The sequence below is a fragment of the Suricata suricatta genome, chromosome 3 (genome assembly GCF_006229205.1).
Source record: "Suricata suricatta isolate VVHF042 chromosome 3, meerkat_22Aug2017_6uvM2_HiC, whole genome shotgun sequence".
Lineage (NCBI taxonomy): Eukaryota > Metazoa > Chordata > Mammalia > Carnivora > Herpestidae > Suricata > Suricata suricatta.
In genome coordinates, this window is record NC_043702.1 from 23,968,128 (window position 1) to 23,993,015 (window position 24,888).

The following is a 24,888-nucleotide window of genomic DNA, read 5'->3' on the forward strand; positions in this document are numbered from 1 at the left end:
GTCCCTTCACTATATTGTGTTGGGAAAATTGGACAGCCGTCTGCAAAAGAAACAAAATTATACAATGCACAGAAATGAATTCAAAATGGACTGAAGACTTTAATGTAATACCTGAAACTATAAAACACTTTGAAGAAAAAATAGGTGATAACTTCCTTGAAATTGATCTTAGAAATTATTTTGTCTAGCACCAAAAGCAACGATAATAAAAACAAAAACTAACTGGTGGACTACATCAGACTAAAAGCCTCTTCCCAAGAAAGAAAGTCATTAACAAACTGTAAAGACATCCTACTGAATGGGACAAAATATTTGCAAATTATGTGTCTGATAAGGGATTATATCCAAAATTTATTTTAAAGAACTTATACAACCCAGTAGCTAAATAAATAAACTCTGATTAAAAAACAGGCAGGAAATATGAATAGACATTCTTTTCCAAAGATGTAACAGATAGCGAACAAGTACATGAAAAGATGCTCTACATCACTAATCATCGGGAAAATGCAATTCAAACCCACAATGTGATATCAACTTAAATCTGTTAGATTGCCTATTATCAAAAAGAAAAATCAGTTTTAACAAGGATGTAGAGAAAAGAGAACCTTTATGCATTGTTTGAGGGGATGTAAATTGGAACAGCCACTATGAAAAAAGTATAGAGACTCTTCAAAAAATTATAAACAGGACTATCATAGGATCCAACAATTCTACTTCTGGGTATTTATCCAAAGAAAACAAAAGTACCAATTCAAAAAAATATATGCATCTCCATGTTCACTGAAGCATTATTTACAATAGGTAAGATATAGAAATAACCTAAGATCTACCACTGGATGAATAGATAGAGGGCACTGAAAATATATAGAGAATGGAAAATTATCAGCCATAAAAGTGAATGACGTCTTGCCATCTACAGCAACATGGATGGACCTTGACGACATTATGCAAAGTGAAATAAGTCAGACAGGAAAGACAAATCCCATATGATGTTACCTATATGTGGAATCTAAAACAAAAGTAAACAAACAAAAAGAAATCAAGCTCATAGATACAGAGAACAGATTGTTGGTTGCTAGAGGTGAGCCTGGATAAAAGGGGGGCGGGGGTTATAAGGTACAATCTTCCATTTACGAAATAAATGAGTCATGGCAATCTAATGTACAGAATGGTGATTCTAGTTAATAATACTATATTGCATACTTGGAAGTTCTTTTCCTACACAAGAAAAAAGATGTTGTAACTGTATGTTGTGACTCACATTTTTGTGTTGGTTATTTCACAATATACACAGATAGAGAATCATATGTTGTATATCTGAAACTAATATTAAATATTATTTATTACATAAATTATATATCATATTATATTGTTATACATATTATAACATATTTTATATTATTTCAGTTATGCTTCAATTAAAAAGAAATAATAATACCTTCACCTAGTTAAAATCAACAACCTCAGCTTTACTTAATGTCTAGCTCATTAAAGCTGTTTCTTCTGATGGTTATCAATGTATGTCTTGAATATGATTTTTTCTTGTTTCATCCATCTTAGACATTATTTGTTGAACAGAATATGACATCAACTTTGACAATTTTGTTCTTACACTATAAAAGAGAGTATATCTCTTCATTTAAAATTGTAAATCAATATAGAGTATTTATGTTATTATAATTTTTGAAAGATCATTTGTGGCAGACAAAAAAAGTACTTTAACTATTTATTTTCTTGTGCAGTCTTTTGTTTGTCCTGATGTTTTTGCTTGGCTACCATTTTCTTTCACTATTTGTTTTTAGTATAGTCTAATACCAGTCCCCTTTCTTTCTGAAGACCAATATCCATAGACTTTCAGTGTTATTTCACCAATCTGTATTAGTTTGTCTAGATTTGCTTCATCCTGGTACTTGACTGTCTTTCTGCATCATATATTTTCTACTTTTTTGCTTTCTCCCTTTTTACCTTGAAGAATATCTTCACATATATTCCTTAAAAAACGGAAAGAAAATAAAGAATGATGAATGATAAATTTTCTAGGTAAATTTACTATACCTAAAAATGTATCTTTTATTCTTTTTAAGTTTATTTTGAGAAAGACAGTGTGAGCGGGGGAAAGGTAGGTCGGGGGGAGAGAGAATCCCAAGCAGGTGCTATGTTGTTACCACAGAGCCTGATGTGGGGCTTAAATTCATGAAACTATGAGATCCTCACCCAAGCCAAAACCAAGAGTTGGAGTCTTAACTGACTAAGCCATCCAGGTGCTCCTAAAAACGTATATTGTATACTCATAATGTATTAATGCTGTTGATTGTTGGTTTGACTGGGTTTATCATGCTAAGCTAAAAATAATTTTACTTAATATTTGAAATATACTTTTTAAGATATAGTGCCCCTGTTGAGAAGTGTAATATTATTTTCCTATTTCTTTGATAATTCTCTATGTGTTTTTCATTCTCTCTGGAAACCTTCCTATTGATCTTGGATATATTCTTTATGTCTTTTTTTCATTTTTCTTTCTCTGTTTTCTCTGCCTTTTGGGAGAGTTTTATACTCAATTTTATGCTTCAATACTTCTATTTTTTTATTGGAAATGACATCTTTAATTTTTAAAGAACATGTGTTCTTTCATTTGTTGTTCTTTCTTATAGGATTTTCTTTTTAGTTCCCACAAATTTTCTCCCAAATGATCTGAAGATATTAACAATATAATTTTTTTAAGTTTCCACTATTTATATTTACTCAAAGTTGGCTTCACCATTTAAAAAATCTTGTTCATTAGTATTATAAAGGTTGTATTTTGGCTTTGAAAAGATTACACTTTTCAAAAGTAGAAGCAGAAGAATAAGCAAAGAGACAGTGGCATTATTTAGCCAAGAGTGTGGAAAAGGGGCCACCCATCTTTGAAAGGCCAAGTACAAATTATGTATATTGTAAATAATATATATTGGCAAAACATTTTAAATAAATACTTCTCTCCTTACTCTCTTTATATTTGTCTATATAGTCTCTACACATAGTGTCTTTCTTTGACTTTAAATGCTTTGTTTTCTCCATTAAACCCCTTTCCAGAAACTATAGTTAACTTCAGCTATTTCCTTAGGTCTTTGTTCTAACTCTTCTCTGTAATCATATCTGAAAAAATGGCTTTAGAGATCACAGACTTATGGCAGATAGAGGCTGAGTAGAATCCTGTTGAAATGGCTCTACCTTCTGCTCAGAGCTAGAGAGAACACTCACTATTGGGAAGAAGAGTTGATGCAGAAGGTCTCACTACAGCCATATGGCACCAAAATTGGACATGAGAGGGAGGCTATACCACTGAAGCAAAACAAAACCAAAAACTGAGATATGGATCTAGAGGAAAGAGCCCAAGCCTCCTAAGATTTCTGTTGTCCTAAGCATAGGGAAGAACTCAGTGTGAGGCTCCCAGAAGTCTTTAGGTAATCCTGACATTTTGAGGGAGCAGAAGTTAAAACAGCTGGCAGCTAAAGTTTTTCTTTCAGCCTACCCCTGGCTGAGAGCATCCTACTTGTCTGATGTCAGTTCTTGAAATTTCTTTTTTTTGATGTTCAGTTCCTACTACCACTGAAATCAACAGGCCAAAAACTTCCAAATAATTTTATCTATTAACCAGTCTCAAAAAAAAAGAAATTTCAAGAACTGACATCAGACAAGTAGGATGCTCAATTCATTTCTTCCCAAAGAACAAATGCATATTAAACAGAAATCAATACAAATTTTTAGCAGAACCTAATTCAGAATCATGAAATATATAGGTTGAAATTTCTTGCCTCCTTTCCACTTGTACTCTCCAAGGATCAAGTATCTATCTCCACCTTACTGACTAATTCAGGACGAACAAAGTCTGGGAGTATATTCCTGACTACAACTATTTTTTTTTTGCTCCATTTATCTAAACTATAATTTAACTTTCCAGTACCTTTTTGTCCTTAGTTTTCTTTGTGCTATTAAGTTAATCCTACAAAGAAGCCCATGCTAATATAATAGCCAGTGACTGAACTTCACCTTCCAGTTGACCTAGAAGCCTTCACCTAGTTAAGATTCACATGTGGCTTCAGTGGTGGGAGTGTGATATTTCAGCAGCACACATCCCAAACCTTCATGGTAATAAAATAATTGGTCAGAAGCAGAAGAATAAGCAAAGAGACATAGTTATTCCACCTCCATTATGACAAATGGAGATCACTAAAAGAATGAAGAGGAGGTATAGAATTCATTGCATTCTAGACTCCATTCTTTATATAATTATGGGAATATTTGCACTTTTCTTTCCTCTTTCATGAGTTATATACATAACTGCCTCACCTTCCCTTCCATTCTATATCAGTAGGAAGAGGAGCTAATAAAGACTTGATTGAAGAGATCCTACCTCAGTGTGGTTATTGAGATAATTATTGAGGAATACCCAGATTTATTTACTTAATAAACCAGATGCATGGGGCACCTGGGTAGCTCAGTTGGTTAAGCATGAGACTCTAGATTTCAGATCAGCTCATGATCTCATGGTCCTGAGATTGAGCCCTGAATAGGGCTCCATGCTGGTCATAGAGCCTGTTTAGTAGTTCTTTCTCTCCTTCTGTTCCTCTCCTGTTAGTGTACATGTCCACACCCTCTTTCTCTAAAAAAAAAAAATAATAATAATAGTAATAAAATAGATGCAGTAAACTACTAGCTTTGCTTTGCATACAGAATGTTTAAAATTAGGGGCACTTCCCAATAAATTTTGGATTTGGGCCCCTGTGAACAATACTGAGCTCTGGCATCTCTGAGCCCTGATGTCAGATAGTCTGTTGATGACACTCCTCTGGAGCTGGGCAGCTACTGCTCCTTTAACTGCAACACTTTTGCTCCCCATTTTGCCACACTTCCAACCCACTCTGTTTTTGAAGGGCCCTTTACCTTGCTTGCGCATGTAAAGGCCAACCCCTCGAAGATGTATGAATTTAAGTCAGCATTTTGTTTATATCAATTAGAGCATTTAAAAGAGGAGGTACTGTAGAATTCATTATTGTCTAGACTATTTAGCAATAAGTTAATATAAGCTATATACGTAAAAGTATAGGAAGTTTTTTATCTTTTTTTTTTACAATATTTTTGCCCATCTAATTTTTCAGAAATTTTCATTTAAAAAATCTTTTCAAGAGTGATGATGTACTTCGAATTGACTTCTCTCCACTTCTGAAAAGAAATGTTGGTTTACATTAAAATTTAATGAGATATATTTTTCTATTATTAATATGCATTTGCCACCTGTCAGCTGAATAGAGCCAAAATTGCTTATTAACCAAGTTGAGTGAATTAATGGATAAAATGTATAAATAAATGAACTTCTACACTTTAGGATGTCTACATTGTGTGGAAGGATTTTCCTTGAAAATATGCCAACTTTTTTTTTAACCTTTGGATCACATCTTATTATCCTAACTGTAATTAGAAATCTTGTGAAATTAAGAACCATTAAATTCAATGAGTTATCAGCATCGGAAATTTGCCCAGAGGCACCCGGCCGATGGGTCTGCCTAGGATTGGGTTTTCATAGAGTTCTCCCTCCTCTCTTCCTATTGATTCTAAAAGGGAGCGTCTCTTCCACTTAGCTAATTAATTACACCTGCCAAAAAGCAGATGGTTCTTCAGGCTTTGAAGCATGGAAATAGCTAGGTGCATATCAGCAAGCTTAAGCTTCCTTTAGTTGGAATTTAGATTATGACTCCTGAAGCTGCAAAGAAAATAAAGTATTACATAATTACAAAAAAATTTTAAATGTATTTTAAAAATATACTTTAAGGTATAAATTATTCTTTTTTAAAAAGATTCGACACAGACACCCTTTTAAAATAATTATGTTTATCATCTAGTTTGGAACAATAGTTGCCAGATGTTGCCATCTAATTGCTCTGAAGTAAAATGAAACTAGAGAAGCAGGGCCACTTAAGAAATTGTTAAAAACAGCCCTCAAAATATTACAACTTTTTAGTATATAATGTTTTTGTCTTGTTTAATGATAAGAAAAGTTGCATATGTAACAATGGTAAAAGTGAGGCATTTAGTGATGCTCCTACTAATATCCCCACTTGTATTCCACATTTTTATGCTAGTCTGGTTAGTCTTTATTTTGTTGCCCCCTGAATTTCTTTTTTATTTTTTTATTATTTTTTTTTTGGTTTTTATTCATTTTTTGAAAGACAGACGGAGCGCAAACAGGGGAGGGGCAGAGAACAAGGAAGACACAGAATATGAAGCAGGCTCCAGGTTCTGAGCTGTCAGCACGGAGCCTGATGTGGGGCTTAACTTGCAAACCTTGAGATGATGACCTCACTCAAGTCAGCCACTTAACAGATGGGGCCACCAGGCACCCCTCCCCCCACTCCCCCACCCCTGTATTTCAAAGGAGGTGGCTTTAAATAGAGGATCACTGGAGCTTAATTTTCTATGTAAAATTATTTCAAATATGACAGTTATATAAACACATCCTACGGAAGTAAATGAGGCATAGAATATGAATGCACACAAGATAATCTATGTAATATTCTCTTTAGTAAGTTCATATTAAATTATCTACTTTAAAGCTTTCTGAATTCACAATTATTTCACAAAATTTTTAAAACTATTGTCTTTAATTCTACTTCATGTGTGAAAAATTTTAGTTTAGGGCTTTATACTTTGAAAGATAATTTCATCATAATTGAACATATTTTTTGTTAGAGGTTGAATAAAAATTCTTCTACATATGGTACATTATTGTTTTCTCAATACAATATGAAATTAATGTAAATAAAATTAATGTGCCAAGCTCCAAGATAAAATCACCTCCCTCCTTTTCCACTTTTTTTTTCACTATTTTCAATAGAAGTAATCTGATATATCTAAAGATGGATATATTATTTCAAATAAAAATATTTTTTACATTTTTTAAAGTTTATTATTTTGAGAGGGGTGGAGGGGTAAAGAGAAAGGGAGAGGAAGAATCCCAATCAGGTTGTGGGGAACTCATGAAACTGCAAGATCATGACCTGAGCCAAAATCAGGAGCCACCCAGGCATCCAAGAGGATGATTGTTTAGAATGTATACCTTAAAAAGATACCTTAATCTTCTTGTACTATTTAGGGGTGTACAATTTAATTCAATAAGTTTACTTACAGAAAGCATTTGTGATGAAGTTATATTTAACCATATGTTTTAGTTTTGAATTCATTTCTCCTCTACCATATGAGCTTTACCTTATTTGCTTTATGATTAACAGGATATGAAAGTTAATGTTAAAATAAACTTTCATTGATTTGACTTCACAAATGTGAATGTTTTATTCTTTTGCTCTCTTTGTATTAATTGTTCAACAGCAATAGGTTAAAAGAAAACCATTATAAGGATATTGCAGATTTGGTTAGGAGAACCAAATGCCCTACACATTTAAATTATCCATTTTCATATCTTTAGGAATACAGTTGCAAGGCACATAGAGGCAGATTCTACTCAGGCTATGACTGTGGACAAGGTAATTAAAAATCTTTGTGCCCTATTCATTAAAACAGAACTTCGAAGGACTAAGCATAGATTATGTTCCCATAGTACTTGAAAATAATAAAGTTAACTTTCTTTCTTTTTCTTTAATTCAGTCTTTTTACTCATTTGAAGGGCTTTTCCTTAAGTAGTCTGAATTCTTGAGGTTTTATTGTGCTAGCTTTTCCTATGTGTCTACTTCCGACAGCCACAAAAGGAATGCACCTCCAATGATGAGGTTGGGATATAATCCAGATATGTAAGAGAGTGAAGATTTTTTTTTCAATGTATAATTTTTCATGTAGAAAAGATACCTTAAAAGCATAATTTTACCTTTCAACTTAATAAAATATTTTCAGAAAGGACTTCAGAGAAATTATTCTGAGTTCTTAATTATACTCAGAAGTAGATTATATAATTTAGAGTTGTACCTCCTCTCTGCTTAAACTTTATTTTTCCCTTTAAATTTTTCAACCCTTTCTTCTATTGTGGAAGAATAAAAGGTTTAAAAGCAGGATCTCAACCCTGCAGTTAATGAGTTGGAATCCTAGTTCTCTAGGCTCTTACCAATTATTTAGCGCTCTAAACTTCTGTAAAATAAGACTAGTAATAATTACTTTGTAGGACTTCTGTATGGATTGAGAGAAATATTGCATTATAAAGATGTTCAGGTAATGGCAGCATTTACCAAGACACACTAGAGTGAAGTGATTAACCATGGGCTTTGGAACCTGTTATGCAGGCATTTGAATCCTATGTGTGAGGCATGCAGCCTTGACCCCTATGTGTGAGGCATTCAGCACCTTTCTTAATCATTCTGGGTCTCATTTGTTATGTCATTGGACCATAGAAGTCCAATCCAGAAAAAGAAAATTCTGAATGTAAGGATGTTAAGTAATTTTATGGATGTCCAGAACCCATCATATACTTCTAAAAGGGCATCTGAAACTTATAAGTTGAAAATAATTTTTTTATTAATAGTTTATTACCAAATTGGTTTCCATATAACAGCCGGTGCTCTTCCCCACAAGTGCCCCTCTCCATGACAATCACCCCCCCTTCCCCTTTCCTCCTCTCTCTTCAGCCCTCAGTTTGTTCTCAGGACACAAAGGTCTCTCATGATTTGCCTCACTCCCTCTCCCCAAGTCTTTTCCCCTCTTCCCCTTCCCATAGTCTCCTGTTTGGTTTCTCCTGTTAGACCTATGAGTGACAACATATGGCATCTGTTCTTCTCTGCCTGACTTATTTTGCTTAGCATGACACGTCTGAGGTTTATCCATTTTGCTACAAATGGCCAGATTTTATTCTTTCTCATTGCCATATAGTATTCCATTGTATGTATATATGCCACATCTTCTTGACCCATTCATCAGTTGATGGACATTTAGGCTCTTTCCATGATTTGGCTATTGTTGACAGTGCTGCTATGAACATTGGGGTACATGTGCCCCTATGCATCAGCACTTGTGTATCCCTTGGGTAGATCCCCAGCAGTGCTATTTCTGGGTCATAGGGGAGTTCTATTGACAGTTTTTTGAGGAACCTCCACACTGTTTCCAGAGCAGTTGTGCCAGTTTACATTCCCACCAACAGTGTAGGAGGGTGCCTGTCTCTCCACATCCTCGCCAGCTTCTATATCTCTTGATTTATTCATTTTAGCCACTCTGACCAGTGTGAGGTAGTATCTAGTGTGGTTTTGATTTGTATTTCCCTGATGCTGAGCATCGTTTCATGTGCCTGTAGGCCATCTGGATGTCCTCTTTGGAGAAGTGTCTGTGCAAGTCTTTTTCCCATTTCTTCACTGGACTAGAAAAAGTGCAAACTCAAAATCTAACAGATCACCTAAGAAAACTAGAAAGGGAGCAGCAAGAGCATCTCAAACCCAGCAGAAGAAGAGAAATAATAAAGATCAGGGCAGAAAAAAACAATATAAATTTAAAAAAAGCAGTTGAAAAAAATCAATAAAACCAAGAGTTGTTTTTTTTTAAAAACATACAAAATTGATAAATCTCTAGCAAGTCTCCTCAGAAAGAAAAGAAAGAACACCCAAATAGACAAAATCATGAATGAAAATGGATTTATTACAACTGATCCATCAGAAATACAAACAATCATCAGAGATTACCATGAAAATTATATGCCAACAAACTGGACAACCTAGAAGAAATGGACAAATTCCTAAACACACATGCACTACCAAAATTCAAACAAGAAGAGATAGAAAATCTGAGCAGACCCATAACCAGTGAAGAAATCGAATCAGTTATCAAAATAAAAGCCCGGGGCCAGATGGATTCCCAGGGGAGTTCTACCAGACATTCAAAGCTGAGTTAACACCCATCCTTCTCAAGTTGTTCCAAAAAATAGAAATGATAGGAAGACTTCTGGACTCATTCTATGAAGCAAATATCACCTTGATTCCTAAATGAGCCAGAGACCCAATAAAAAAAAGAGAACTACAGGCCAATATCCTTAATGAATACAGATGCAAAAGTCCTCAACAAGATACTAGCAAATTGAATTCAGCAGCACATAAAAAGAATTGTCTATCATGAAAATAATTTTAATGAAAAATAATAAATGAGTAAAATTAAAAAATAAGTAAACACAAACCCACATATTCTAATTTTGCCTAATAATCCTGTCCCAGTTCTAACTCTCTCAGAAGGGTATTTATTTATAAGTCAAACAGAAAATATTGTTAAGCAGGATAGAAGAAATTTGCTGGCCAGAGAACTTTTCCTATTTTCCTAATAATAATGATACATCAGTTGAACATTTACTCTATAACAGACACTGTGGTGAGCATTTATGTATGTGAACTCTTTTTCTCCTTACATTTACCCTACCAGAGAGGTGTCATTAATATACATTTTATAGAAGAATGCCTGCGGGTACCATTGGGGGAGACATGGTTACCGCATCTCACCTGATAGCAAGTACCGAATTTCCATCCTAGAACTCTCTTCTTGAATGTTGGCAGTTAGCTGACCTTTCTGACATTGTGAAGCATATTGAGTCATTTCTTTATGTCCAGCGTCAAAGAGCAGCCAAGTGTCTGAAATGATTTTTATATCATATTTATTAACCCAGAAAAATGGAGGCATTCTAGAATAAAAGCGCATCTTAAATTAGAAGACATGATAATAAAGTTACAGAACCGTACCATGGCATAGCAGATCCTATTCTGTTATGACATCGAATGTCACGATATAAAAATAATTTTTAGAATGGGAAAAATGAGAGTAGTGGTTCTAGGATCCATAGAATACAACAATTCATTCGAAGTGATACGCATACTTTCTGCATAAATTTTTTGGTTTTTTTCTTCAGATATCTTAAATATCTACCTTTAACTCTTAAAAATCTCTGAGCAAATATAGTATCTGATTACACTTTGTCTTTCTTACAGGGTAAATTGCCTTTGTTCTCTTACATAAAGCAATGATATTATTATAGTAAATCTTGGTACACATCTAATTTTTATTATGCATTTTGATTTAATTTTAAAAACTTAATCAATTTAAACAGAAGTGTGAAGTCCCACCTCCCTGCTCAACCCTAAGCCACACAGATGTATTTAATCGGGTTCTGTGTTTTCTAGTTAATCCATCCTGCTGCAGTAAAAATGTCAGACCCATGCAATGGAAAAGGAGAGCTCAGCTTACTTGCCCCTGTCCTTTGGCATTTACTCTCATATCTTTGCAGCACAGTGGTCATGGCAATGGATGGAAAGGTCACCTGGAAATTGCCAGCAGAGACCTTGGAACCCGTGATCTATGTACAAACTTGAACTAAACAAAAGGAATCTAACAGCTCTAAATGTGGTCACAGAATGTAGTTACAGCCATGACAAGGAACGACTCCAAGGGTTAATTTAACTAGGTATCCAGGATTATTCAGTGTGGGAGAAATAGTTGTTACAGAATTTACGTTCTTATTCTCAGGAACAATCTAACTTATGAAATAGAGATCACCCCATTTTCTATTAAGAAAATTTGGAAGTACATGTAAAAATATTTTAGCTCAATGTATTTAACTATAAAATTACTACACTCTGCACCAAACTTCACTTATGAAGATTTCATTTCATTCTCAGAAGTTTTCATTTGGTCTTCTTGCCTCCCAAAAGATCCATGTTTCAGCCAATGTGGATATATTTTTAAATGCTTTGGATGAAGGAGGTTCCTGAACTACACTGATAAGTTAATTTGAAATAGCTATCATTTTTTAAGAACCAGATGCTTTATATACATAATTGCAATTCTCACTGTAACCCAGCAAAGTAAATACTATTTTTCCTATTTTGTAGATAGTAAAAAAGAAACTTTAATTTGTCTGGAATGACACAGGTAAAAAATAGCAAAGATGTGCTTTAAAAAAATGAACTAATCTATAAATAAATTGTGGCATATTCATATAATGGAACAGTGGACAATAAAAAAATGAACAAATTACTAGTATAGGCAACAGTGTAAATAAATCTCAAAAACATTATTTTGAATAAAAGAAAACTACATAATGTATGATTCGACTTGTGTGAACTTAATACACAGGCAAAAGTAATCTATGGTCATAGAAGTCAGAACAGTGGCTTTGAGGGGGCTTTATTGGAAGAAGTAAGGAAAATTTCTGGAGTGACAGAAATTTGCTGTGTCTTTGGGTTGTGGTTACATGGATATATATGTACAAACACTGTATGCATGTATGTGTAGAAGAGAGAGCTGAAGATTCATGAAGTTTACTGTATGTAATGTATACTAATTTAAAACTTCATACAAACTAATCTAACGACTAAGCTATTTTTGTATTATCTTGCAATGGTATTTGATATGTCAGATTTTGAAACCAATGCATTATAAAATTATGATACTCCTCTTTAATCATTTATTCCTAATTTTCTCCAGATTAAAACTCTATTTTAAAAAATTGACTTAATTTGATTTGGACATAAATGTGAGTTTTCAAAATATAATAGAATCAGCTTCTGGGCAATCTTAATTTATGACTTATTTACTTTCATATGTTGTAACATGTTTTTATTTATTATTTTTAACATCACTTTAACAAATAGACATTTTGGCAAGGACACCTAGGCCTCCATGCTATGCATTTGTTATTTTTAATATTTTTATATAGCCTTTTAATTTTTTTACATAGCCTTGATGTTTGAAACAATATAATAATCATTTTACAAGATTAAGTCATCCTTTCTCTTGCTTCATCTTTTATTTGCAAGTCTTAACTTGCCAGTAACAAACATACATAACAATATTATTTATTATTCTGTCATCAGGACAAATCAGACTTTGCTGAAATACTCTAAAGATGTAGTGAGGAAATCACACATTGTGAGAAGAATTATTAAAACTATACAAACTAATATCGTAGGTGAGATATTTGAAAGTGACCTTGTAGCATATCCCAGGCTTATTGTATTAAAGTCTATAAATAACAGGGACAAATCATTTCTAATACTAATATGACTTCCCTTCTTATTGGTAATGAAAACATTGAACTCTACTGATTTGTTCTACTGAAGCTATTACATTTTCTGAAAACTTGGAGCAGTTATTTAAGAGGATTGTTGTCTGTAATGAGGGCTTTCTAGTAGATAGAGAAATAAAAAAAAAAATTTGATCTTTATGTAAAGAAGTGTTCTATTTTAATAGCAAAAGATAATGAATTTCTCAGTCTCTTTATATACCTTTGTGTTCATCTTTATCAGAGAGATATTTACTTTCTGTTAATTTTTCATTCATCTTTCAGAATTCATACTTTGTTCTTTGTTTATATAATTATTGGTATAGTTTTACTATATTTTTAATATATCTTAAAGTATCATTTTCAAAGCATTGAATTACATTTTCCAACAAAAAATCAAAAAGTTAGGAGGGTGACATCTGGGATGTTAATGTACTCAGTTGTTTGCTAATAGCATCAAATAGAGAGAAGATTTTCCACAGTGCTTTTTAAAGCGTTTTCATTATTAAAAGACCCTTCCTCAAGTAAACAATAAACATTTTATCTAAGAAAACCACACTTTAAAAATAATATTTGAGAGACTAAGCTTTATTAATAATTGGGAAAGTAAAAATTAAAGTGATACCACATCACATAAACCAGAATTGCTACCACAAAAGACATAGAAAAAAAAAAAGAAAACAAGAAAATAAGAAAGAAAAGAAACCGGGGTTGACAAGGTTAAGAAGCAAGTAGATTGCTCACACACCAGTGATGGGAATATAACTTGGCAAATAAGCACTTGGAAAACTGATTGTCACTATGGCCCAGCAATTAAATTTCTAGGTATGTATGCAAAATAAATGTGTACATATGGTTACCAAAAGGCATATTCTAGGATGTTAATAGCAGCACTATTTGTAATATTCCAAATGTGGAAGGTATTCAAATGTTCGTCAGTACGGAATGTACAAATCAACCATTCAGTCCCATAGAGCCATGAAAATCAACAATGTGGATGAATTTTGTTAACATAGTGCTGAGCAAAGTGGAGCCAGACAAGAAAGACTGTGTATGGTATTATTTCATGTATGGTACTATCTCATAAAAATAAGTAAAAATAATTTTTTTCCAACTCAGGATAAAGATTTCTTGAGGGAGTGATGTGAGGAAGAAAGCTTAAGGAAGCCTTCTGTGATGATAGAATGCTCTATCACTGACTACATAAGTATGGTCAGTTTGTGAAAATGCATTGCATAGGATATATGTGCACATATATATGAAATGAAAAAGTTTGAATACAATATATTTGTTGAAGTTACAACATTTTTGTTTTATAAGTATTCAGAAGATGCAAGAGATTTCTTTTGCATCAGTATGATAGTAACTGCTTGTTGCGTCCCAGTATCCATTACCACTGACCTGTTTTTGAATAATATATGAAGTTTAGCTAATTGTATGACCACTCATGAACAGAGTCATGGAGCCAACAGCTCGGTACAGGAAGGTAGGGAATTAGCCCTTGTTCAGTGACTGGACCTTCATTAAAAGACAACATATGTTAATCTTCTGCTCTTTGTGCTTTCCTTCATTTTTTACACGAAAGTTACCAGGTAGAAATTCCTCTTGTATTAAGATGTGGAGCAATAAGATGGAATGGAATCTGGGCCTCTAATGACTGTGAATTTTCCATAATAGTTTTGAATCACCAAGACAGACTTATATGAAAAGGAAGAAAGAAGAAAAGAAAGAAAGAGAAAGAAAGAAATTTTTATCTTCTTTAAAATATAACCTGATCTAATATAAGTAATGAAAGTTAATATGAATACATAGAAAAAGAATTACTCTTATTTATACCAATGAGGAAACAACTATTTAAGTAAATACTAAGTATAAAGTATAGTATGATCAACAACTGTGTGACAGATATTGTGAGTACAATATTTTCCTTACTTCCATTATAGAGTTGAGCAAACTGAATTTCATAAAGGTCTTCAAGGTCACACATCTTGTAGGCAGAAAACTAGATTTTGAACTTAGTTTTACCCAGTTACCTAGATTCAGTGTTAATTGCCTTTGCACTAAAGCCCTGAAAGTGAAAGATAGATTAATCTATTATCTATCTATTTACCCAGCCACCTACCTATAGCATATGTATCTCTCTTATCTAACGAGATACTTAACTTGTATAGTGTATATATCTATCTATAGTATAGAATGTATTATGACTCTAACATGCAAGATGAATTTGTGGGGAGGATGGTTTAGAAGGAAAAAGTTTAATCTGGTATGAGGTGGTAGAACCTGAATTACAGAATAGCAGTGGATGTAAAAATAATAGGATAAATTAAGAGACATTAAGAGAAATTTTACATAGGATATCATGACCAATTATATATAGAGTTGAATGGATTAAAGATAAACATCAAGTTTGGAGTCTTACTGATTTTTACAGCATGTTATTCTGAATTTAACTTAAAGAAACAGGAGGAGTACAAGTTTGGGAGAAATTATTAGGTGAAAAATATTAAACATCTTGGCACATACATAAAATAAGGTTAGAGAATGAGGTTAGAGAAAAATTTCAAAGGAAATCTCTTATTCATAATTCAAACACAGTTACAAGACAAAATTTATTTTTAAAATCTTCCAGACAACATCAATGAATTTAAGTGAATTATTACTTCACCGATAGGAAGAATTAATACATTAAATTTACACTAATTTTATTCAACATTTTATTTGACTTATAATGTGAACATTATCTAGTATCTGAGGAGGAAATATTACTTACGTTAAGCTTATCAATGCAGCAGCTAACAATGTTTTACAAATGTCAGTCATGTTCTCAAGATGTTGTTATTGTCATTATAATAAACAAAAACATTTGAATTTCTATTTCTTTTTTTGGCACTAAGACCACAGAAATACATATGTCATGGTTCTTATCCTCTAGAGGGCTACAAAAGGGGAGATAAGACAAGTACACAAAAGAATAAAGAAGGTGGGGAGTATTTGCTCTGTTAGGTGAGTGGTTCATATAATCAGTGTTATAGGCAGTTAACCTCCAAAAACTAGACAGTCATAGTGGACTTCTCAGAGGAGTTAGGACTCAAGCTAAAACATAATGAAAGTTAAGAATTATACACTGAAACATTACGGAGAGCATGACTGAGCTGCATGCAGTTGGAATCAAGATATTTTTGCTATTATTTTCTATTTCAAGCTGATTTTCAGCCAATGAATCTAATCATTTCCTCTTGAAATTGCCCTGCTCAGATCGAAAAACTGTCCACTGTTACTTCCTTGCATTCATTCAGTATCCGTATCCATGAGCTTTTGACTCTGATCATTGAGCTGAAATACAGAAGGTTACATCACTCATTTACATTATCACCCTCTCCCCACTCCCAATACAAATGTGACATTTCAATTTTGCACACTTCAACTCTCCTTAAATCATCTGTATAAAAACTTCAAAGCTTGATTGATGATGAATGAGCCATTGTCTCCTCAAGCACCCGCTTCTCATTAGCCTTTAGAGTCTCAGCTTATTAATAATGAACCTTGAGGGCTGACCCAGTGGGGTAGCAGCAATTCATTGTGCTCCCAGCTGAAAGGTCTGGGTTTGGGAAAGATATAGGAATCTCTGGACCACGTCCATTCCAGAGATGATGTATTAAGTATCACAGGTGGATGATGTGAGCTATATTACTTTTGTATCATTATCTGCCAACAGATTTGTGTGGCTTAAGGTGATGACAGTGAGAAAGATACATTGCTTTATGTCTGAGAAAATCCAGGGACTGCTTCCTATAGCTTCATCTTGGAAAATGGACTTTTGCCACTTTGGATTTTGATTTCATGAATGTGACCTTTGGTTTGAATAGGCAGTATAAGTCTGATATATAGTTTATTCAGACATTCCCACAGTAATTAAACAAGTGCAATATCTCTAATCTTTATTTACTATTATTATCATTTTAATTCTAAGGTTGACCCGTATCTGTGTGCCCATGAGAAATAAGGCACTTTGATATACAATCAGGGACTGAGGTCAAATATTTCCTTCTTGTTTATTTGACTTTCTTATATTATATCATTTGTAGCTCTGTGAGTAGAAGTAAAATATTTACTGTTGATATCAGTCATATAGACTATAGTGGAATACGGCAAACTGCATTTAAAATTATAATCTTTATTTTGTAAAAAAAAAAAAAAAAGACATTCAATCTGATTTATGAAAAGTTACAAATTGTGGATGAGGTCAAAGCAATTTTGTTGACTTCTTAAAGTGAGTAAGGAGGTCATATTAATCTATATTTTCAGCAGGGATGTTCCATCACAATTAGGCTATTCTGAAGGAGGCATGGGGAATGAAGCCGTGATTCAGTATTTTATCACATTTTCTTCTGAGAGAATATATTTGCAAAATGTCAACGATTGCCTTAATGGTTACTCATCCTCAAATTATCTATAATAACTAGCATTTGAAAAGAAATAAAGAATGTGAAAGAACTTATTTAAATAACACAAACATTTCTTTCTTCATTAGACTCATGCAAATGGAAAATCAAGGGAAGTAATGGTCAGTCAACTGGACAGTCTTTGCGAATTGGAAAGCTAAGACACAAGTACTTTATGTCCTCTTTGAAATGTCACGTTGGCACTTACACCTTTCTAAAAAAGAAATTAAGAAACAATATGAGGTAGATTTACAGTTCAATATAAAAACATGCTTTTAAACTTTGTGTAACATATGCTAGATAATTTGCACAGGTGTGAGGAAATTTGGTGTGTTCAGGATAACTCAAAATCATCTTTATTTACTTGATAAATGATAATTGAAGTTTACGCACAGAATAGGTTAGAGATACCAATAAAAGTGTCTAGATGTGACTTATAAATATCAAACATACTACTTGCATAATTTTTACATTATCAATTATAAACATTTTATATAATAAAAGCTATTTATTTTTTAACTTACAAAAACTTTAACCTCACATATATATTTTTAATTTTCCCTATATTCAAGATACTATATATTTATTGGCCTACTCAAATATACTTTTCTATAATCAAGATATTATATCTTATTTTATGAAGCAAATATTTATAATGTATCTCCTTTCTGGCTTGCATGATGCTAAACACTAGCGATACAGTTTTGACCAAAACAGAAATGACCTCTGACTTAAATGATATGTAGAACCAGCTCAGATAATTGATAGTGTTTAAGGGAAAAAAAAAACTTCCATTTTTACTTTGATCTCGTCAGAATATAATTTAAAATCAAGAGCTACAATAGAAGTTAATTGATCAATGTTGGTGGCAAATTCCATGTTACTTTTCTAAGTTCAATTTAAGAAATATTTGTTGACTTGCTATTGCTTCAGATTTGACATATAGATACAGCACTGAAAAATATACCTTGCCTTCATGGAGTTTAGTCTAATATTTCAGTTATAAATTGTGTACTATATATATTAAATTCAACATATAGAAGAGTAATGTGGATTACAACTTACTTTACTTGCAGAAGGATTCATATTTTTTACTTGATTTGCATGCATTAATCTTGTAGGAAATGTTTGAATCACAAAACTATTTACCAAAATTTTTAAACAATTAAACACTTTTTTCATATAATATCATATATTTTCTATATGTTATGATATTTAATTCTGGCATTTATTAAAAAACACACAATTTTGTTTTGTAAACTTGCTGGCTATGATAAAAAAAAATCATAGCAGTTTTTTTCTACCAATTGTTACAGTGACCAAGAATCTATTTGTGTTTCTCTTAATTTTCTCTGATATATTTCCTACCACAGAAGTGAAATACAGTGGAATGGGATTTACCTTGAGCTTATTTATTTATTCAACATACTTTAAGTCTTTTCACTTTTCCAGGCTTTGTGCATCTTTATTTGAATATCAGTTCCATTTGTACCTCATTTTCTGTCTTACTCAGAAATAGAATTCCTCTTTTCTGTCATGGTTTAACATTTTAATTATTAATCACTTCATTGCATTATTTCTTTAAATGTTTACTTATTTTTTTGAGAGAGAGAAACAGACAGAGTGTGAGTGGGGGAGGTGCAGAGAGAGAGGGAGGCACAGACTCCAGAGCAAGCTCCAGGCTCTCAGGCTCGCAGGTTTGCAGGTTTGCAGGCTCCAGACTCCAAGCTGTCAGCACAGAGCCTGATGCAGGGCTTGAACTCACTAACCTGCGAGACCATGACCTGAGCCAAAGTCAAATACTGAGCCACCCAGGCGCCCCTCACTTTACTGCTTGCTGATAGAAGGGAAGTTCTTAGTGTAACACAGATGGTATCCTCCTATAAGTCTTTCACAGAACTTGTGTACAATTTTGGTGTTCTTGTATATTGGCAAAGAAAGATCTAAAGTATAACCAGACTTTTTCTGGCACCTTCCTGGATAAAGATCTTACCAAGATTTCTGTTTTCCTAATCCTTGTCTCTCTTTCTAATCTAAAAATGCAGCCAAGCCTTTATGGTCAACCCAGCTAAAAACGTTAGGGATCGCTTTTGTCCAGTAAATAATCTGTGTCTTTAACAACTTTGTAACAGGTCAATATATTTCCCTAGCATCTTCATAGTTCAGAAATAAATCTAGCTGAATATTTCACCATAAAAGCATATTAAATTGATGTTTAAAAATTTGTATAAAGTTATAAAACCAGTGTAAACATATCAATGAATAAGTACAATATTAACATTATTTCTGTCCTATATTTAGGTGTCCAAATTGATCAAAAGAAAATATAAGATACTGTATACATTAAAAGTCTCCTATAAATGTCAATGAAATACACATTTTTTTCTGATTTTGTTTTGACATTCACCAATAGAATATGATCTAAACCAAACATGAAGGAAAATACTATTTTCAGGAAAAATACACACATACATGAACAGACTAAATGCGGCTTATAAATACATCATTAAATACTAGAAATTTATAAATCTTCCTGACCAGAATTCTTAGCAGATGGTGGGTTTTGAATTTAGGGTGTTATCCAAGTTGATCATGATTCTAGTCTTAATTTGAAATTTTACCATGTAAGATTATACTTGAATTATTACTGCCTTCTTCCTAAATCCTTTTCCAAGTACAAACCAACCTCTCTAGCAGAATATTTCTGAGAAACAAATGTCAACATTGGTAGCAGATTAATATTGTTGAAGAAAGGGATTTGATGAGATTATTATTCAGAATAATATAATCTGATTCCATCTGAATATTTTTAGATAGGAAGTTAGAGATGGATACTGTGTTCCTTCAATATGAACTGTTTGAATTATAATGTGAATCCTGAAAAATATACTCTTTCTACAACATTTGAGCTATTATCTTTTCTCCTCACATTTTTTTAAAAGTAGAACTTTTCCAAATGTAAACTGAAAAATAACCCTCATTTCCTGGATAGCAGTCAAAATGCTTTCTCCTTTCTTTGTCATCTAATGAAGAATTATTACTAGAGCAGAAGAGCATCACCTAATGTTTCATGAGAAACCTATTAGTATGAGATCGTCACATTTTATAGATAGAAACTTAATGCCAAATATTAATGTAGAAATCCATTTTCACAATCTTCTGCCGTATATCTCCCTTCTACTTTGATGAGGATTGTATGGTTAGGTCATGAAAAATAACAAACTGGATTTTAGAAGTGAAAGGATGATCTAATTTCTTTTTGTTTCTTTTTTTCCTCACCTGAGAAAATGGAACCAATAGTCGGTGAAAGGATTGATGATGAGAATAGGATATTTTAAATGAGGAAATGTGTCAAAATTAATCTGGTGCATTTTATACATGCAACGCAATAAGGCAAGTGAGATGTGCTCACCCATCTCACTTCTGCAAATACCCCTCTTATGGTGTCACAGGTTTCTGTCATTCTTTTATCCCCCTCTTTGATTTAAGGTACTGCACAAGAAAGACATTATTTTTTTCAAGGCCATGATGGAAAACAAAGTGATTGCTTTCCCAATATTTATGCCCCTCTTCTTCCTCACTAGTACTCCGGCTTCTTGAGGTTTTGTTCAAGCAGTAGTATGTCTACTCAGCCTCTCGCAGTAGGAATGGTCAGGAGATAGTGTTCTGACCAATAAAAGGCAGACATAATCTTTGGTGAGAGCATCTCTTGAAATAGAAAGTCAGAGCCTCAGTAGGATGATGTTTCTTGCTTGCTCTTCTGTTTTCATTTTCCTTGAATTCAATAGACACTTTTTTATTGTTTATTTTTTAGAGAGAAGGAAAGTGAATGGGGGGAAGGGCAAAGAGACTGGGGGAGAGAGGATCTGAACCCGGCTCTGCACTGACAGCAGACAGCCCAACATGAGTCTTGGGCTAAGGAGCCATGAGATCAAGACCCGACCTAAGTCAGAAGCTTAATTGACTGAGCCATCCGGGTGCCCCTAGACATTTTTAGATACAGCAACCTTCTTGTGCCTGGGATGAATAGAACCAGGACTCAAAGCAGATGTGCGTACTTTGGACACTATTACCTCCTGTAGGTTTCTTATTATGTGAGAAAATCATCCCAACCTACATAAACTATTTTTAACTATTTTTTTTACTTGTAACAATGTTTAATAGACTCAAATATAATTTAAGTTATTTTGAATTGGCTAAGAGGAAAAGATGTAGTAGATATTGGGTAGGAAGATGCTATGTATATTTCTAACCAACAATTTCTTCAAGTAAAAGAATGGTATTTCAAAAAAAGGATTAGTATTTTCAGAGGGAATATCTACATTTTTTTTCTGGATGACATAGCAATCTGAAAAATAATTTACATATACAGTCAGCCATTGTTCAGGGGTAACAATTTAGCTGACAAGGCCAGAGAGAAATAGAGAATCAAGTAAAAATTGGCTTTAATGAATTTTATCCCATAGTCTTGCCATTGTTCCAGTGAACCATGGGGCTTTTATTATGCCTTGCTTTGTGTTGTTCTTAAAGAATAATTGGCAACTCTGTTGATTCCGTTTGAGAGGATCAAAGAACATTTTTATAATTGAGACATTAACTTTAGCTTTCATTTTGTTTTAATCACTTACCTACTGTCTTCAGTCAATGTCACATTGACTGAAAGCATTTTTTAAGAGAGACAAATGAGTTCAATGACCATTAAGAGAGGATTAGTTAAATAAATATTATTTACTTTATGCTCTGGCATATTGTATTCTCATTAGAAATAATGTAGAATAATATTTAATTAGCATTAAATACTTATCACTTAATATTAAACAAAACTAGCAGGTTTTGAAATATTATATGCAATGCTATTCCAAATCAGAGGAGAAAAAAGAAAAGAGACTGAGAATATCTATACCAAAAAAGAAACATGAAGTGTTTCTCTGAGTATGGATTATGGATGGTTGTTTTTCTCTGTATTTTCCAATTTTTTTCCAATTTCTGAAATCAATTTATGTGACTCAGTAATGATCTTTTAAGAAATATCTTGGCTATTAACATAGTAACGCTAATTTACCATTGAAAATTGTTTAAGAATAAATCACTTTTATTGACTACCTTTTCGTCAACAAAAAGTTTGACAAGAAATCTGTTTGTTTGTTTTAATACAGAAATCCTTAATGGTGGAGTCTATGTAGACCAGAACAAATTTCTCTGTTACACAGACACAATACATTGGCAAGATATTGTTCGGAATCCATGGCCTTCCAACTTGACTCTGGTGTCAACAAATGGTAGCTCAGGATGTGAGTAACATTATCCTTTTTTAATGTCTCAAAATGTTCTTCTACTTATAAAAACAAACAGCTAATGTTTATCATGTCATGAATAATATTTTGAATGTTGATTGTATACATGGAAATGTTCAGTTATATATAACAGAACAATCTTTTACTTCTAGTTAACTCTCTTTTCAGAGTGATAATTTCCCTTTTATAAATTCTCATTCTTTTAACATGACTTATTTTGCTGAATCTAAATACTTTACCATATTTCTAATGTCTAAACATTCCAATGTCTAAATGTTTAAACATGTGCCCCATTGCCCATAACTTGAGGCTAGTGTCTAAATACGGCTTCAAACCCCTGTGTGAGCCATGTACCATAGAGAAGAACGTGGTAGAACAAAAATATTATTTCCTAGTCACTATAATACTTTAAATTAAGAAAAAACACATTCATGAACGTTTTAGAATTCCTAAGCCTACATTTGCCCTTGAAACCTTCATGGTAATACTGTATAACAATTCCAAGCACCTTAAATAGAGTGGAGAAATACAGATTTCATAGAATAGATATATGTTACATTCTAATTTTAGTCATTAGACTAATAAGCTATCCAATTTCCCATTCTTAAAGTGCATTGTTTCTATCACAGAGGATTTCTCAGATTCAGAGTGTTTAATATGATTAAATGACAAGCAAATAATGTTTGAAATATATCATTAAAATCTTAGAAAATTATTCTTCCTGGAGTCTGTTTCATTTTCATAAAGCAGGCTATGTGGTCCCCACATTTATTACTACTGACATTTGTATGAGAACAGAATCTTTATCAAGTGTTATCCTTGGTTTTGTATTTCTCATCTACTATTATGTATTTCCTGCCTGAAATCATAACTATCTTCACACTGTTCAATAATTATTTGCAATTGTACTGATTGTGTTATGACACTTTTATAGAAAATCAAACTCCAAGGGACAATTATTAAATTTCATGATTGTCCTAATAATATAATGGGGAAATATGAATATATTTGATCCAAACTGACAGCGATGTTTTTAATAAATGGCTAAAACTTTTTTAAAGTAGAGTAAAATAATTTTCTTGTCACTTTTGAGCAGAAATTTGTATGAGATTTCATCTTTACAGAGTTCAAGTTGCCTCCCTTGTAAAATTAAATGTGAATAAAAAATTGAAAATATTCACACTAACAAGACAAACTATGTGCTTCAGAAATGGCTTTCATTTTCAGCCTGCCCATACTATGGTACATTTTGTATATTTGGCAGGAGTGGGGAGGATAATAATTAGATAAGAAGAAAGGCCTACTGACTCTTCACTTATTAGAGTGACCAGTCTATAATTGCATGTATGATATCAGGAAAGAATGAAGCCCAGGCAAGACAGAAGCCAAAGGGAAGGCTTGCAGGATGTGGAACAGGAAAGGTCTGGGGGGTTCCTGCACTTTCACAGATGGCATCTCTTTGTGCTATTGTTTGTGGGCAATTTTGGATGGTTGTGGCTATAATTAGGCAACTGTAGCTACATTTGTCTTGCATGCAAATAATTGCAGGTGCAAAAATTACAAATGCAGAGAAGAGTTATAACAAATGGTCCTTTACAAATTAACCACCAATTGCTTATTGAAGTTTTATTCTTTACATACTAGTTCTATTTGCTGACACGTTAAATATACTGCATGACACATACCTGATAATAAGGACTGGCTGGTCTAAGAATATTGGTTTCAACTTAGCCTGTTTTTCCTCTACCTTCTCTCTGTGGGTGACAGATACTCTCATGGTTTTAAATGGAAACTTCTATGCTGATGACTCCCTGAATTACACACCCCCCAAATTAAAAATCTAGTGGTCATCATGGATTTCACCTGCTCATTGGTCATGGCATTGATTTAATCATTAAGTCATATTGAATTTGTCTATTTCTTTTTTTTTTCCATAATATTTTATTGTCAAATTGTTTTCCATACAACACCCAGTGCTCTTCCCCTTAAGTGCCCTCCACCATCACCACCACCTCTTTTGCCCCCTCCCCCTTTCCCCTCAACCCTTAGTTCATTCTCAGCATTCAATAGTCTCTCAAGTTTTGCATCCCTCTCTCTCCCCAACTCTCTCTCCCTCCTCCGTTCCCCCTGGTTCTCCACTAGG

The 24,888-nt window shown here is 33.1% G+C and overlaps 1 protein-coding gene across 1 annotated transcript in view; it reads left to right on the top strand.

Annotated features, from left to right (window-relative positions):
* The window catches only part of ERBB4 (erb-b2 receptor tyrosine kinase 4), a 1,103,571-nt gene that overhangs the window by 704,409 nt on the left and 374,274 nt on the right, over nt 1-24,888 (top strand). The window contains exon 4 of the mRNA XM_029933912.1: nt 22,608-22,742. Within this exon, the coding sequence (XP_029789772.1) occupies nt 22,608-22,742 (135 nt within the window). The remainder of the gene's footprint in view (nt 1-22,607; nt 22,743-24,888) is intronic.